The sequence below is a fragment of the Mus caroli genome, unplaced genomic scaffold, assembly GCF_978045245.1.
Source record: "Mus caroli unplaced genomic scaffold, Mus_caroli_1 scaffold_5, whole genome shotgun sequence".
Lineage (NCBI taxonomy): Eukaryota > Metazoa > Chordata > Mammalia > Rodentia > Muridae > Mus > Mus caroli.
Window position 1 is genome coordinate 114,672,135 of NW_028227260.1, and position 18,225 is coordinate 114,690,359.

Consider the following 18,225-nt stretch of genomic DNA (forward strand, 5'->3'; position numbering starts at 1 on the left):
AAGAGTTACAGAGTCAAAATTTGGAGGTAAGGCAAAAGGATGGACCATCCTTAGACTAACCCACCTAGGCTTCCATCCCATAATTATCCACCAAAAGCAGACACTATTGCACATGCCAGCAAGATGTTGCTGAACACACCCTGATATAGCTGTTTCATAGGAGGATATGCCAGTGCCTTGCAAATAAAGAAGTGGATGCTCACTGTCATTTATTGGATGGAACACAGGGCCCTAATGGAGGAGCTAGAGAAAGTATCCAAGGAGCAGAAGGAGTCTGCAACCCTATAGGTGGAAAAACAATATGAACTAACCATTATCCCAAGAGCTTGTGTCTCTAGCTTCATATGTAGCAGAAGACGGACTAGTCGGCCATCACTGGGTAGAGAGGCCCCTTGGTCTTGCTAACTTTATATGCTGCAGTACAGGGGAGTGCCAGAGCCAAGAAGTATGAGTGGATGGGTAGGGGAGAAGGACAGGGAGGGGGAGCATATAGGGAACTTTCGGGATAGCATTTGAAATGTTCATGAAGAAAATATCTAGTAAAAAATTGAAAACAATCAAAAAACAAAGAAAGAAAAGGAATACACCTCACAATAAAGTTGGACAAGGCATGAAATAGTACAAAAGGAGTTATAGAGAAATATGAAAATTAAAAATTATCATTGGGCATATGTGTATGTACAGTGTGTGTGTGTGTGTGTGTGTGTGTGTGTGTGTGAATGTGTGTGGGTGTGTGTGGGTGGGTGTTGGGTCACCATAAATTTAAACACACCAGATGCATGCCTGGTACCAGAAGAGGCCAGAGGAGTGCAAATAAGTGCACAAAACAGTGCTTGGAAAAATGACTCAGCTGTTAAAATCACCTGTTCTATGCAGATGACCGGGCACAAAACACCCATATCTTGGATCACAATTTATGCACAGCTAAAGTTTCAGAGAATCAGTGCACACTTCCAGACTCTATAGGCAACAGAGGCATAAGTGAGAGAGAGGACCAGAAGGGTCAGGCACATTCTTGTAATCAAGGTCAGTACTAGGAAGGTGGAGACAGGAGGGTACCAGGGGATAGAGGGGATAAGGATGCTCCCTTCTGATCCCTTAGGACAGAATAAACTCTTGTGGTGTGCGTAAGTACATTCAGAAAAAGTCCACACACATTAAATGTTATGCACATAAATAAATAGAAACAGAAATTGCATACAAGAGCCTCTACATTTGAAATAAAGTAGTGTCATTTGCATTGTTTCGTATGTTTCATGTTTGTTCAAGTTTTTCAAGTCTGTATGGACTTATGAACCTAGAAAGTGTCTTAAAGCCAGTAGTAGTTCATTCCCACCTCCTGAAAACTCCCTTTGAAGCAATGGTGCCTGGTACTCCATGTACGCATGTGCAGGATATATTCAGCCAATCAGGACAGTCCCTGGGTGAGACCTGTTTACTCCAGCGTGCGTCACAAAGGGTCCTCAGAAGCCTCTGTCCAGGCATCTCTGCTGACAACGGTTTTTTACCCTTGAGGAGCTGAGCACGGAAGGGTGCTGTTGGGAAAGTGTTCACCTCTGAGATAACCTGTAAGTGATAATTTGCTCTGATCAGGGTTGTTGGACAGTTAATCGAGGTGTGTCACGGTGTGGCATATCAGGCCCAGGTGGTCACTATGTGAGGAAAAGCCTACTGGTCCCCATTTCCTATGGCTTCTGATTGTTAAATGAAGGTGGAGGACCATATTCATGGCAGAGGATTGAATAGGTCAGGGCCTTAGAGAATTGTGAACCCTTGGAGGACACAATCTTGGGTCCTGGGGATAGGATCAGCGAGCTGGCTGCAGGATTGGGGGTCGAGGGAGCATGGGTCTGTGAGTGAGGAGCCTTGGAGCTTGTCCTGTGTGCTGTAAGGAGCCTTAGGGTCCAACTTGGTGCTTGTCCTGTGTGCTGTCCAGGATCCATTAGAAATACACTGAGGATTCCTCCCTCTTCATTGTCTTCTCTATGGTGTGTTCCTTTGGTATACACTGTATGGACATTGCAGAGAAGGGAGTGGTAGAGGAAGAATGAATGAAAAGAAGAAGAGGAGACATTGCAAGAGATTAATAAGTAATCTGGGAAGGATTCTGAGCACCGATCCTCCTGTCTCAATCGCCCATGTATTGGGATTAAAGACTTGCACCACCAAGTTCAGCGTTTTCACTCAGTTTTATTTCTGTAGAAAGGGATCTTCCTTTGTAGCTCAGGCTGGCCTGGCTTGGGCAAGCCTTGAACTAAAAATCTGCAGATGTTTGAAATCCTCGGCTTCCCCCAATCCCACGTTTCTCCAATATAAGGATTTTCTGTGTGGGTGGTGGTGGCGAGTGTTTGTTGTAGACTGAGCATTGGGTCTTCTTGACATGAATATATAGTTACCATGCTCGTTATCTTTCTGAATAGTACTGTGAATTTACTTTAAAACCGAGATACACTGAAAAACGGAATTGATGATGTTTTGTTTAAAAAGAATCTTTGGGATATAGGATCAAAATTCAGATGCCTCAAAGTTTAAATGCAAACACATTTTGCTCAACATTTTTGGTGGGAAGGGGAGGACTCACACATTAAAGGCTGGCCTGTTTTTGCCTTTTTTTAAACTGAGAAATGGTAGATTGTTAACTTGGGTTCTAAAGAAGGTTTTTAAATACGTAAATTAAAGAAGATTTTAAAACAAAGTTAGGAGGGAGAGGGACATGATAAATGGGATACATGGAGGAAATTGTAAGGGAATACATATATATATATATATATATGTATGGGTATATATATATATATATATATATATGTGTGTGTGTGTATGTGTGTGTGTGTATACATATGTATATATATGTCATTATATTGAATATGTATTCAAAACTCTATGATAAAGACAAATTATTAAAAATATAAGTGTTAAAAAACAAAAGAAACAATCTTTCAATGAGCTAAGATAATTATTTGACTTTTTGACATTTTTAACTATTTAAATGATACCTTTGGATTCAGATTGCTATGTTTTTATTCTTTTTTCCTTTTTATTTTTGTAACTGAGAAGACAACTGAGTGCTTAAGAGAAAAATGGCAAAGAAAATGTGGGTGGTACCAAAGAACGGTTACTTATTACTTCTTGACTATGATGAAGATGAAGATGACATAAATGTTTTGGATGACGCTCATTCTGAAGGTATAGTATATCCAGTCTTCGGTATTGATTGTGTCCTGCAGTTTCTTAGACTTTTGCCAACTCACCTGCAATGGAACAAGTCTTTTCTAAGAGATTTCATATACTTCATTTCTAATTTTACCTATATCTATATATTCCTATACCTGAGTTTTAGCCGTGCATATACCTACTCTTGGCACTGTAGTCACAATATGTTGAGAAACAATAACTTGCTATGATTTTACCCCAGGAAAAGACCTGAACATTGTTCCTATATGTTAGCAAAACATGAATTTATTTCATATAACCTGCAAATGAATTGTTTCATTCCTTTTTTTCTATTATATATTTTCTTTATTTACATTTCAAATATTATCCCCTTTTCTATTTCCCCTCTGAAAATCCCCTCTCCTCTCCCTTCTCCCCCTGCCTCCAACACGCCCACTCCCAAATCCTGGCCCAGGCATTCCTTAATACTGGGCATAGGACCTTTACTGTACCAAGGGTCTCTCCTCCCATTGATGACCTACTAGCCCATCCTCTCCTACATATGCAGCTGGAGCCATAAGTCCTAACATCTGATTTATTTGATTGGTGTTTTAGTCCCAGGGAACTCTGGGGGTACTGCTTAGTTCATATTGTTCCTCCTCCTATGGGGCTGCAAACCCCTTATTCTCCTTGGGTACTTTCTCTAGCTCCATCATTGGGGACCCTGTGCTCAGTACGATGGATGTCTATGAGCATCCATTTCTGTATTTGTCAGGCACTGGCAGATCCTCTCAGGAGACAGCTATATCAGTCTCCTGTCCCCAAGCTCTTGTTGGCATCTTCAACAGTGTCTGGGTTTGGTGGTTATTATGGGATTTTTCCCTGAGTGAGGCAGTCTCTGGATGCATTCAGTCTCAGCTCCAATCTTTGCCTCTGTAACTCCTTCCATGGGTATTTTGTTTCCCATTCCATTCCCGCCAGAAATTCATAAAAACAAACTGAAGACCAGTCTTCATTTTCCTCTACCTGGTGTTGAAAGGCCAGATTGCCCAAATTTGTCTATATAGGATCCAAACAGCCTCAAAATCCTGAGGCTCCTCTCAGCCTCAGAAGTACTGGGACTTCAGACATAATTCAGGACAGGCTGTGTTTATTTGTGTGTTGTTTTGGTTTAGGGAAGTAAGCTCTAACTCTCTATCTCAGGAGTGTCTGAAACCTCGTGTGCAGCTTGAACTGGCCTTGAAACTGAAGTCCTCAGCCTTACAAATGTACTGGGGCCTGAGGATACATGCCTGTTTTATTTTTTTTTAATTTTTTTCTTAACTGAAGATTAAACACAGAGCTTCTTGCTGTAGCAGTAAAATATATGTCCAGACAGGCAGAACTTTATAATTTAGATTAAGGAAGCCCAAGATACTTTATTCAACTTAATTCTTTTTTTAAAAAATGTGTACATATTAAAGTTAAGGTTTATAATGGCTATCTTTGAAGCCAACTATTCTGTTCCATGTTTAAATACTAAAGTCTTTAGTATTAAATCAGAGGGTAATAGAAATATGGTTTTATCTTTAAACCCTTCATGCAATTATGAAGTGCTGCTTTTGTAAAATTCATTCCTTAATGTTATTTTATATTTCAATTTTATTAGTTTAAGTGATTTTTTTGATTCAAATGGCTTGAGAAAATTTATTTTTTTATTTTAAATCTGAAAACGTAAGTTTCTCAGTGGAATGGCAGCGTTTTGCACGTTCTGTAGAGACACCAATGGAAAACTGTAATTTGTTAAGTGGTGAACAGCAAGATGGGAATGCTTCAGAATTGGACCTTATGGAAGATACCAGATATCTTATGTTGGGCATTGATGTTACACTTCCTTTTTTCTAGTTATTCTTCTTAGGACTGTAATGAAGATCAAAAATCTCATATTGCATCTCTTGTCTTTAATCACAACATGTAAATAAATAGCTTAAAATATATTTCTAGATGACAATTAGACATTACTTGATTTTGTTTAACTTCTAGACAAATCATAGATCTGCTTTAAAACCTAATGTTGGCACTATGCCTGAATGATCACAAAGCATTTCATTAAAATTTTCAAAATAACATAATTGTTTTAATATCTTGTTTTATTACCAACCCAGTACAGAATCCAGTAACTCATGATGATGGGAATGCAAATCCTGAAAGAATAGTTGGAGATACACGGTAATATGTTCAAACTTATTATTTCCTTCTTAGTGTAAGTTCTTCCAGAAAAGTTTTATTGATTGTATAGCAAGTAATCTATATTAATAATTAGAATATGATATATATTATAAACAATATTTCCGTAAGATTAATCCTTAATTTGAATGGTTTTCTTGGAGGTTGTATTGCTGTGGGTCAAACTCTCATCGTCCTGCTGTAGGACAAAAGCTGAGCCGTCAAAAGGTATCCTTACTTTTTAAAGCTTTAATTACTTCATAGATCTCCAGTATAAAATATTCTGGGAAAATTTGAAGGTACGTTTTTTGGATATATAATGTGTTTAAAACTATATAGTATTAACATAATTTACATATTAGGAAATATTAGTTAATATACTATATGACATCTTAATGAATTATTCCTATTTATATGTAGTATTTTGTGAATATTTTTATTTTAATTTATTTATTATTCTCTATCATCTTCCTTTACATTTCTAATAATAGCCCTTTCTTGGTTTCACCCCAGAAACTCCCTATTCCATAACCCATCCCTTTGCTTCTATGAGGGTGTTCACCCCCCACCCACTCCCACCTCCCCATCCTGGCATTTGCCTACACTGGGGCATTGAACCTTCACAGGATCAAGGACTTCTCTTCCCACTGATGTCTGACAAGGTCATACTCTGCTATATATGCAACTGGAGCCATGGGAACCCCTCTTTTGTTGGTGGATTAGTCTCTGAGTGCTCTGGGGGGGTCTGGTTCGTTCATATTGTTGTTCTTCCTATAAGGTTGCAAACCCCTTCAGATCCTTCAGACCTTCCTCTAACTCCTCCACTGGGGACCCATTGATCAGTCTGATGGTTGGCTGTGACAATCAGCCTCTGTTCTTGCCAAGCTCTGACAGAGCCTCTCAGGAGAAAGCCATATTAGGCTCCTGTCAGCAAGCACTTGTTGGCATCCACAATAGTGACTGGGTTTGGTGTCTGTATATGGAATGGATCCACAGGATGGGCAGACTCTAGATGGTCATTCCTTCAGTCTCTGCTCTGTACTTTGTCTCCATATTTCCTCCAAGGAGTATTTTGTTCTGCATTCTAAGAAGGACTGAAACACCCACACTTTCCTCTTCCTTCTTCTTGAGCTTCATGTGGTCTGTGAATTACATTTTGGGTATTCTGAGCTTTTAGGCTAATATCCACTTATCAGTGAGTACATACCATGTTTGTTCTTTTGGGATTGGGTTACCTCACACAGGATGATATATTTTAGATCCATCCTTTTGCCTGTGAATTTCATGAAGTCATTGTATCTGTACCATTACCATACATTTTTATCATTATTTCTCTATAATACAGCTTGAGGTCGGGGATGATTCCCCCTGAAGTTCTTTTATTGTTGAGAATAGTTTTTTTGATATCCTGGATTTCTGTTATTCCAAATGATTTTTCAAATTGCTCTTTCTATCTCTATGAAGAATTAAGTTTGAATTTTGATAGAGATTGCATTGAATCTGTAGATTGCTTTTGGCAAGATGGCCATTTTTACTAAATTAAGTGTGCCAATCTATGAGCATGGGAGATCTTTCCATCTTTTGAGATTTTCAATTTCTTTCTTCAGACTTGAAGTTCTTGTCATACAGATCTTTCACTTGCTTGGTTTGAGTCAAACCAAGGTATGATAATTTGTGACCTTGTGAAGGGTGTTGTTTCCATAATTTCTTTTTCAGCCTGTTTATCCTTTGAGGAGAGGAAAGCTACTGATTTGTTTGAGTTAATTTAATATCCAGCCACTTTGCTGAATTTGTTTATCAGGTTTAGGAGTTCTCTGATGGAATTTATGGGGTCACTTACATATACAATCATGTCATCTGCAAATAGTGATATTTTGAATTCTGCCTTTCCTATTTTTATCCATTTGACCTCTTTTTGTTGTCTAGTTGCTATGGATAGAACATCTAGTGCTATAGAATACTACTATATTATATACTACTGTGAATAGGTAGGGAGATAGTGGGAAGCCTTATCTAGTCTTGTCTTGTCTGATATTAGTGGGATTGCATCAAGTTTCTCTCCATTTATTTTGATGTTGGATACTGGTTTGCTGTATATTGCTTTTACTCTGTTTAGGTATGAGCCATGAATTCTTGATCTTTCCAAGAATTTTATCATGAAGGGTTGTTGAATTTTTGCAAATGATTTCTCAGCATCTAATGAGATAATACTGTGGATTTTTTCCTTGCCATTGTTTACATTGTGGATTTCCATATATTGAACCATCTCTGTATCCATGGGATGAAGACCACTTGATCATGAAGGATGATCATTGTAACATGTTCTTGAATTGGGTTTACCAAAAGTTTATTGAGTATTTTTGCATCTATATTCATAAGTGAAACTGGTCTCAAGTTTCCTTTCTTCATTTGGGTCTTTGTATGTTTTGGGTATAAGTGTAATTGTGGCTTCATAGAACAAATTGAATAGAGTTCCCTCTCTTTTTAATTTTGCGTAATAGTTTGAAGAGTGTTGGTATTAGGTCTTCTCTGAAGGTCTGATAGAATTCTGTACTAAACCCATCAGATCCTGGGTTTTTATTTTGGGTGAGGGGGTTGGGAGACTATTAATGATTGCTTCTATTTCTTTAGGGGTTCAGGGAGTGTTTGCAGGGTCTATCTGATCCTGATTTAAATTGGTACCTGATATCTGTCTAGATAATTGTCCATTTCATCCAAATTTTCCAGTTTTGTTGAGTATAGGCTTTTATAGTAGGATCTTTTTTTTTTTTTTTTTTTTGATCTCCTAAGTTTCTGTTGTTATGTCTCCCTTTTCATTTCTGGTTTTGTTAATTTGGATACTGACTCTGTGCCCTCTCTTTAGTCTGGATAAGGGTTTATCTATCTTGTTGATTTTCTCAAAGAACCAGCTCCTGGTTTGGTTGATTCTTTTTATAGTTCTTTTTGTTTCCACTTGTTTGATTTCAGTCTGGAGTTTGATTTTATCCTGCCTTCTACTCCTCTTGGGTGAATTTGCTTCCTTTTGTTCTAGAGCTTTTAATGGTGCTGTCAGGATGCTAGTGTATGCTCCCTCCAGTTTCTTTTTTGGAGGCACTCAGAGCTATTAGTTTTTCTCTTAGGAATACTTTCATTGTGTCCCATAAGTTTGGATATGTTGTAGTTTCATTTTCATTAAACTCAAAATAGTCTTTAATTTCTTTCTTTATTTCTTCCATGACCAATTTATCATTGAGTAGACTGTTTTTCAACTTCCACGTGTATATGGGTTTTCTATTTTATTATTATTATTATTATTATTATTATTATTATTATTATTATTATTATGGGGGTTAAGACAGGGTTTTTCTGTTTATCCATGGCTGTCATGGAACTCATTTTGTAGACCAGGCTGGCCCTCAAACCAGAAATATGCCTGCCTCTGCATCCCAAGTGCTGGGATTAAAGGCATATGCCACCATGCCTGGATTATTTATATTATTATTGAAGATCAGCCTTAGTCAGTGATGACTTGATAGGATTCATGGGATTATTTAAATAATTTTATATCTTTTGAAGCCTGTCTTGTGACACATTATATGGTCAGTAATGGAGAAGGCATCATGAGGTGTTGAGAAGGGACATTCTTTTGTTTTATGATAAAATGTTCTATGATATCTATAGATATAGACCTCTGTTAAATCCATTTGTTTCAAAACTTCTGTTAGTTTCACAGTGTCTCTGTTTTGTTTCTGTTTCCAGGATCTGTCCGTTGTTGAGAGTGGGGTGTTGAATTTTCCCACTATTATTATAGGGTACAATATGTGCTTTGAGCTTTAGTAGAGTTTCTTTTATGAATTTGGGTTTCCTTGCATTTGGAGCATAGATGTTCAGAATTGTGAGTTCATCTTTGTTGATTCATCCTTTGACAAGTATTGTGACAGTCCTTATCTTTAAAAAACAAAAACAAAAAAGAACAACAAAAAATTATTTTGGTTATAAGTTGATTTTATTCCATAGTAGAATGGCTATTCCAGCTTGTTTCCTGGGAATATTTGCTTGGAAAAGATTTTCCAGGCTTTTCCTCTGAGGTAATGTCTGTCTTTGTCACTAAGGTGGGTTTCCTGTATGCAGCAAAATCCTGGGTTCTGTTTATGTATCCAGTCTATTAATCTATGTCTTTTTATTGGGGAATTGAATCCATTGCTATTAAGAAATATTAAAGACCAGTGACTGTTGGTTGTTTCCTGTTACTTTTGTTGTTTGAGGTGGAATTATGTTTATGTTGCTACCTTCTTTGAGGTTTGTTGAAAGAAGATTTCTTTCTTGATTTTTGTATGGTGTAGTGTTTCCCTCCTTGTGTTGTAGTTTTCCATCTACCTTTGAAGGTTTGGATTCGTGGAAAGATATTGTGTGAATTTGGTTTTATCGTGGAATATTTTGGTTTCTCCATCTATGGTAATTTTGAGTTTTGCTGGGTATAGTAACCTGGGCTGGCAATTGTGTTCTCTCAGGGTCTGTGTATCATCTGTCCAGAATCTTCTGGTTTTATAGTCTCTGGTGAGAAGTCTGGTGTATTTCTAATAGGTGTGCCTTTTCATGTTATTTGACCTTTTTTCCTTACTGCTTTTAATATACTATCTTTATTTAGTGCATTTGTTGTTCTGATTATTATGTGTCAGCGAGAATTTTTTTCTGGTCCAGTTTATTTGGATTTCTGTAGGCTTCTTGTTTGTTCATGTGCATCTCTTTCCTTAGATTGGGAAAGTTTTCATTTATTACTTTGATGAAGATATATGCTGGCCCTTTGATTTGTAATCTTTTTTCTCCTCTATACCTATTTTTCTTAGGTTTTGTCATCTCACTGTGTCCTGGATTTCCTGGATGTTTTGGGTTAGGAGATTTTTTCATTTTGCATTTTTTGACTGTTCTGTCAGTGTATCTATGGTATCTTCTGTACCTGCGATTCTCTATTCTATCTCTTGTATTCTGTTGGAGATGCTTGCATCTATGTCTCCTAGGTTTTCTTTCTCCAGGTTCATCTGTCTTTGTGAGTTTTTAAACTCTATTTCCAGTTTTAGATCCTAGATGGTTTTTGTTCAATTCCTTCACCTGTTCTGATGATGCCGACTAGTTTTGGTTTCTATATTTATATTCTTGCACTTAACTCTTGCTATCTCATTTTCTTTGGTGCTACCTTCCCTTGCAGTCTCTGACTGGAGCCTGTCCCTCCTGTAATCCTGGTTGTGTCAGAACTCATTGGAGTCCAGCTATCTGGGATCCTGGGATCCTGCGATCCTGATATTCTGGGTGTGTCTGAACTCCTGGAAGTCATGCTGCCTCTTGGATCCTGAAATCCTGGTGTGAACAATCTAGTGAGATCCTGCTGTGTCAGAGCTCCTTGGAGTTAAGCTTTTTCTTGGTGTTGCAAGATTTGGTGGGGTGCCAGAGCCCTATGTTTTCTCTAGACACAGTTGCAAGCTGCAAGGAACCCGTGCCTCTGGCTGGGAGGATGATTTTGTTTCCCTGGTTCTTGTGGGGGTCCCACATACACAGGGTGTTGGGAAAGATGTCGTGCCCTCAGCTGTGATCTTCTGTCAGAACTCCAGTGTTCCTGGGTGTCTCTGATCTCCTGGGAGTTGAGCTTCCTCTGTAATCCTGTGATCTTGGGCATTTCAGAATACCTGGGAGTCATGCTTCCTCTGGGTGTTTTAAGAGTGGGTGCAGAGCCAGTACCCCAGGTCTGATCCAGGTGCAGTTTCAGACCAGAAGGAATCCATGCCACTGGCAAGGCAGGAGTTCCTGTGTCCCTGGATCCTTAGGGACTCAAGTTACTCCTGATGTTGATGCCATTGCTGTGATCCTGGGTGTGTTAGAGCACCTGGGAGTTGAGCTTCCTCTGGGTATTGTAGGACTAGTTGCAGAGTCAGCACCCAAGGTCTACTCATGACACAGACTCTTGCAAATATTTTTGATTTAGCATCATGGACTTACTTTTTCCTGTGGTACAGAAGTGAAAATGGTGCTTTTTGCAGAGGTGTGACATTAATTAAACTTAATTTTTATTTTTTTGTATGTGTGTGTGTGGTGCATAAATACAAATGTGGAGGGCAGAGGAGGATGTTGGTTTTCGCTCTATTACTTTCCACCTTATTCCCTTAAGTCAGGTTCTGTCACTGAACATCCAGTTAGACAAGCAGCCAGCAAGTCCTAGCAATTCTCACTTTGCCTACCACAGTGCTGCTATTGTAGAAGCAACCATCCATGGTTGGTTTTCAAGATGGGTACTAGATTCAAATTTGCAAACCTCCTCCTTTCACAGTAAACCCTCTTAACTATTGAGGTATCTTCATAACTGCTTTGAAGGTATTTTAGAGGAAAAAAAAAGATGTAAACTTTTTTATACTTCCATGTATTCAAACCTAAGTGATATGTATACAAAATTCTGTACATTCAACAGTTTTTCATTGACCTAGTATTAATTTTATATTAAGTCATTTTATTTTCTAGGACTCCTCTGTGCTTCTTTATTTGACACAGTGCAAAACTGAATTCTTTAATGTAACCCTTATTACTTTTTTTAAAATTTTATTTTATGGGTATGTTTGTTTTGCTTGCACACAGCTTGTATGTCTGGTACCTGAGGAGGCCAGATGAAGGCATTGATTCCCCTGGAACTGGAGTTATAGGTTGTGAGCCATCTTGGAGGTGCTGGGAATCCAATCTCAGATCTCTGGAAGGGAACCAGTGCTCTTAACTGCTGAATCATCTCTCCAATCCCCTCACTGGTTTTTGTTTTGTTTTGTTTTGTTTTTTCATAAAATGAATTATGTAACTGAAAGTAAAAGATAGCTTTACTAACCAGTGAGAGAATGATACTCAGATCCAAAAGAATCTGTTTTAAATTATATGTAATTGAATGTTACATTAGCTTTCTTAGAAGACAATAATTTTTCTTTGAGATATGGTCTCACTATGTAGTTCAGGCTGGCCTGAATTTTGCTATGTAATCTATGTTGTCCTATACACTGGAAAACTCCTGCTTAAGCTTCCTAGACTAGGATCATAGGCCCAAAATATCTTACATGGCTTAGGAAACAATGCTCTTAATACTTATTTTTCAGACATATTTGTATATTAGTGTTTTGCTTATAGGTATATATGTGCACCACATATGTGCCTGTTGCCCATAGATATCAGATGATTATTTGAGATACCTTGGACCTGGAGCCACATAAAGAGAAAACACATGGAAACTTATATCAAAGATTCTTTCAAAGAAAGCAACCAGAAATTAGAATGACTTTGGCAAATGAACAAATGGGAGAGGTAGAGGTTTTAGTTTGGTAGGGTCACATTTGTATCATTTAAAAAATTATAAATGGCTAAGTTTAAAAAAAAAAAAGCCATGTGTGAGATTTTAGTAAAAAATATGTGTCTTTGATTTTGTCTAAGCATTTAACCCTATAACTTCATGCCTTCGAGGAAACTAAACCTAATTTTCAGAAATCTGTGAAAATTTTTATTTTCTACTTTAAGTACCTGTTAATTAGATTTTAAAATTTGATTTAATTTCATTGTGGAAACACAGAAGTCTTGCAAAAAATCTTAGAAATGTAATTTATGGTTTATTATAACAATATGGAAAAGGATCAATTACATATGCAGACAATTTATATATTTTAATTGACTTATGTTTTGCAGTATGTCTTAACTGAATAAATATAGGAAAATAAATTAGACCTTATATTTGGTAGAAATTAATGAAAAAATACTTTGAAATACGATTAATTTCCTAAATTAAGATGTATATGTATTAAAACCTCTTTAATTTTAAAAAGCTAAAACATAAAAGAAGATGTCTCTGATAATCTGTTAGGGAAAAATCTGTAATGATTTCCCATTAGATAATTTTGTACTGCTGTTTTTCTTTTTATAGTATGAAATGGTCTATTTAATTTGTTTTGAGTGTTCTTTTTTCATATTGGTATGAAATGTGACTGCTTTCATTACTTTGCTTTACAGCGAGGTGATCAACCACAAATTGTGTGAGCAGAATATAACTACATTTCAGAAGTTTGATATGGATATACAGAAATTCAATGAAGAACAAGAAAAATCAATGGTTAGTATCATAACTAACTTTATAATTAACCTAGTATAACTAAGTATCAGGTAGGAATGGAGAAACTAGCCTTGTGTTGGGCACATGAACCTAAATTAAGTTTCATTATCTATCTATCCTTTGTTCTGTTCTAGTCCTACTGAATTGTAAACCAGAGAAGTATGATCACATACTACTATATCATGAAAACCACTAGGTATTTTATGGTAGTCAAGATCATAAATTTTCAAGAGGCAGACATTTGCTGAAAGATGAAAAGAGGATTACCACTTTTTACAAAAGTGAGCACAGTATGTCAGCCTCAGGTACAGTTGATAGGAGAGTGAAAGCTTAGTTACTGGTGTCATCTGGACTCTGTTGTTAATATTAGAAAGCCAATTCAAACTGGTAAATCAGTTCTTACCATCATAACTTAGTACAGATTTAGTAACAACAGTGGATGGAAACAACCTGTTTCCATCAGGCTGTCTCAACGACCCTAGCAGAATATTCCTGTGGAAGAATATCACCAAACTATCTTAGATCATCTCTCCATTACTGTACCAATGACTGTAGTCATCACATGGTTTCCAAGTAAGACCTGAGATGATGACCATATTAACTACATTTTTATTTGATGGTTTAATAGTTTCAGAAGTATTAAATATGAAAGGACCAGGAGATCCATTCCTGCCTGGGAAGGCATTGAGGAAGCTGCCATTATATGTCAGTTCAAGAAAGAGATAGGGACTGAAGATAAAAAAAAAAAAAATACTCCAATTGAAGGCAATTTTTATACCTTGATCTCTGGATGAAATTTCAAGGGGGAGTGATCATCAGTGTAAATGAGGAATCTAAAGACAGACCCCCAGAGAACTTAAATATTTGTAATTCTGCATGTGGCAAGGGGGGGGGGTTGAGAGGGAACCAGCAAGGGAAGAGAACAATTGGTAGAAAGAATACTACCATAAGTGAAGGAAAACTTTTAAGGAAGAAAAGTTCACTAACTGTGTCATATGTTGCTAATGGGCCAAATAAGATAGATTTGCAGGGCTGGAAAATGGTTTATTTGGTAATCTTTCTCAGTGTAGGCATGGAGACCCGAGCTTATATTCCCTGAGTAGGCATGCATGCACAGACCACCACCACTACCACCACCTACACAACCACCACCAACAAACTAGCAAAACTAAAAACAAACCACCACAACAATAAAAGTTAGTGTGGTGGTGAGCATTTTAGAACCACCAAACTCAGATTTAGTTCAGAGATAAGAAGATTCCCAGAGCTTCCTAGCCACCAGGTGTAGCCTAATGGATGAGCTCTAGGTTCAGTCAGATCCTGTCTCCCAAACAGTAGGGTGCAACCAAAGAAGACACCCAATATTAATCCTTTGTCTCCATATATATGCATGTGTATGATTTTTAAATGGAAAATACGCAAAGATGAGGTCATTGTACTTAATCAGGATGATTTGAGTGGAAGTGTGAGGTTAAACTGATCACAATATATAAAGGACAAAATAGGAATGTAGTGTCCCAAGGAGAAAAGGTATAAAGAGCTTGTCTTAATTTTTTATAAAATGCAAATTACCATGGTTGTGTGCCAACATAAAGAATACAAAGAGAAATGTATATTACTACTTCCATGTGTTACTTGAGATTGAAACCTAGAGAAAACCAATCTACCACTAAACTTTTTCCCCAGACATCTCTTTACACTTTATTTTGAGGCAGGATGTCTTTAAGTGATCAAGACTAGATCTTGTGATCATTGTAACTCAAACTTTATAAAAGTTAGTTTTATAGGCATTACATTGACAGCCAGCTGGAGTCATAAATTTAAAATAGCAGTTACAATTGCTGAAACTCTTGACAATAGTTGAGACAAGTGAAGATGTTGGACTTAGAAAAGAATAGTGTAAGGCATCCTTAAGAATGGAAGAGAAAGTTGAAGACGTGGAACATACACTTTAGGTTGGGGGTACATACAGAGATGAGGTAGTGAACCAACTCTTGGGATTGCTTCTGCTATTTAGTAAAAGGAGGCCATTGTATGATAAAAGCATTAACACTAGCTAGAGTTAAGCTTCCAGGGTTATGATTTTACCAAGTTCATGTTTACATGGTGCATGCCTATAAACCTAAGTACTTGGAGGCTAAGGCCAGTCTCTGCAGCATGGCAAACACTTTCTCATAAAAAAAAAAAGTTTTATTAACCCACAATTGATAGTATAGTTGTATTTCATGTTACTTAAAAATATAAGTATATTTAGTCATAGTTGTTAAAATGTTAAATCACGTAGAAAACTATTCCTTTTAAGTTTCATATTGAATTATTTTTGCTCACGTAAACATTTTAGTATTGGAGATATATTTAGTGGTTGAATCTTAGCCTAGCATTCATGCTGCATGGCAGTAACAACAAAATGAACAGAATTGTTATAGTAATGTTTTCCTTTTACATTTGTAGAGCAATTATCAAAAAGAACAACAAGCATTAAAACTGTCCAAATGTAGTCAGAGCCAGACCCCGGAAGCAATTAAAGACATGCATGAGAAGTCCATGGAGGTGTGCATGGAGGTATGCGCATAGTCAATAAAATGTCCTTAGGAAACTAAATATGTTTTAGGAATCAAAAAGTTTAACTACTTGCTATTTTGAATTATTTCTGACTGAAGTGACTGATATTATCTGTAAAATCCTAATGACTTTGTAGGAATTATTGAAGACATGAAATGATAAACTGGGAATTTGTCCTCAGATGTACCTCATAGTTTATTAACAGTATAATTATCTGGCTTAACTATATATAGCACGTCTATACATCATTTGCACAGAATCTTTCCTATTTGTATGCTTGGGAGTTTGTTTAGTAAGAAGTGCTTTTCTGTTTTAGGGTTTGATGAACTTGGAGAACAACAACGATGATATGCTTTTTGATGTAGATGGTGAACTGAGAAAATAAATGTCTGTGTTTAAAAGAGACATTATGAAGCATACTCTGAAGTACTCATCTACTTTCCCATCTTCAGACTAATGAAGCATACATATTTTTTACTTGCTGGTACATTTGTAACCAAATAAAAAAAATTGCTAACTTTTTTTTCCCCTATGTAACTGAGTTTGAAAGACTCTTTAATCCTTGTTATTCTGATGATTCTAAGAAGGAAGTTAAACCCCACTGATGTGATTATAAAGTCAACTAGGAGGTATACCTCTAGAGTCAAAATAGAACTCCTTTATTTTTAAACATCTTTAATCATTTTCTTGTTTAAGTGTAAGAGCCTCTTTATATTAACTTCCAAACAAAATCTAAATGAATAAGTGAGTGGCAAATATTCCTTTGTACCGAACTTTCACACACTAATGTAGTGAATTGTTTAAAATTTATTCTTTAATCTTTTTTTAAAGTCCAGACTTTATCCCCCTCCTTGTCTGCCCTCTGACTGTTCCACATGCCATAACTCCTTCTGCCATGCCCCCCACGCCCCCACTCCCCATCTCCAAAAGGATGTCCCCACCATCCTACCCCCACCCCACCAGACCTCCCTACTCCCTGTGGCCTCAAGTCTCTTGAGGGTTAGATGCACCTTCTCTAACTGTGTCCAACACGGGAGTCCTCTGCTGTATATGTGTTGGGGGCTTCAAATCAGCTGCTGTATGCAGTCTGGTTGGTGGCTCAGTGTCTGAGAGATCCTGGGAGGTCCAGGTTATTTGAGACTGTTGGTCCTCCTACAGGGTCGCCCTCTTCCTCAGCTGCTTCTAGCTTTTCCCTAATTCAACCACAGGGGTTCCCAGCTTCTGTCCATTGGTTGCATGTAAATTTCTGCATCTGTCTCTTTCACCTGCTGGTTGGGTCTTTCAGAGGGCAGTCATGATAGGCCCATTTTTGTGAGCACACCATAGCATCAGTAATAGTGTCAGGCCTTGATGCCTCTCCTTGAGCTGCATCCCAATTTGGGCCTGTCACTGGATCTCCTTTTCCTTAGGCTTTTCTCCATTTTTGTCCCTGTCCTTCTTTCAGACAGGAACAATTCTGGGTTAAAGCTTTTGACTGTGGGATGGCAACCCAATCTTTCCACTTGATGTCCTGTTTCTCCACTGGAGGGCTCTACAAGTTCCCTCACCCCACTGCAGGGCATTTCATCTAAGGTCCCTCCCTTTGAGTCTTGAGATTCTCTCACCTCTCAGGTCTCTTGTACATTCTAGAGTGTCCTGTGCTATTCCTGTCCCGCAGGAATGCACACAGAACACAAGTCAAGACATTTCGTGGTTACACTGTATTCATAATCGTGAGGTAGAACAAAGAAGGATAGAAAAGTGTTGCTATATATACCCACAGGTGTGACATGTTAATACTACTGGCGGTTCCACCCACAGTCTCAAATGTCCCAGGGGACAGACTAGTGACTTGGCAGGCATTTGCTCCTGCACATGCGCACAACGGAGCTTAGCGCCATCTAGTGACGGCATGTATTATCACGGCTTCCTACACTAGAGGGTTTTATAACCTCCTACCTATCAAACATGCCTCTTTCCATTCTTTTTGCTGGTCCTAAGCGCTTCAGTTCTTTTCCCCACCCCCGCAATACCTGATCATTTTCCTCTCTTCCCCTCCTTGTCCCCTTTCACACCCAGGTCCCTCCCCCCTCCCTGTTGTGATTTTTTTTAACCTTCATAACATTTCTAATTATTTTTATTGATAAAGATAATTGAAATTTATTTTTAATCATTATCTTATTAGTTCCCAAAGGTATGAGATACAAATATAGAAGGTTCATTGGTTT

General features: G+C 37.6%; 1 protein-coding gene across 1 annotated transcript; it reads left to right on the forward strand.

The window, feature by feature from the left end:
- The first annotated feature begins 1,508 nt into the window (after positions 1 to 1,508).
- On the forward strand, positions 1,509 to 13,599 carry LOC147004763 (X-linked lymphocyte-regulated protein PM1-like). Its single transcript, XM_085837835.1, has 5 exons — positions 1,509 to 1,568; positions 3,055 to 3,183; positions 5,295 to 5,358; positions 13,357 to 13,456; positions 13,591 to 13,599. The coding sequence occupies exons 2-5, from the start codon at positions 3,078 to 3,080 to the stop codon at positions 13,597 to 13,599; spliced, it is 279 nt and encodes a 92-aa protein (XP_085693961.1). The 5' UTR covers positions 1,509 to 1,568; positions 3,055 to 3,077.
- Positions 13,600 to 18,225: the final 4,626 nt, after the last annotated feature.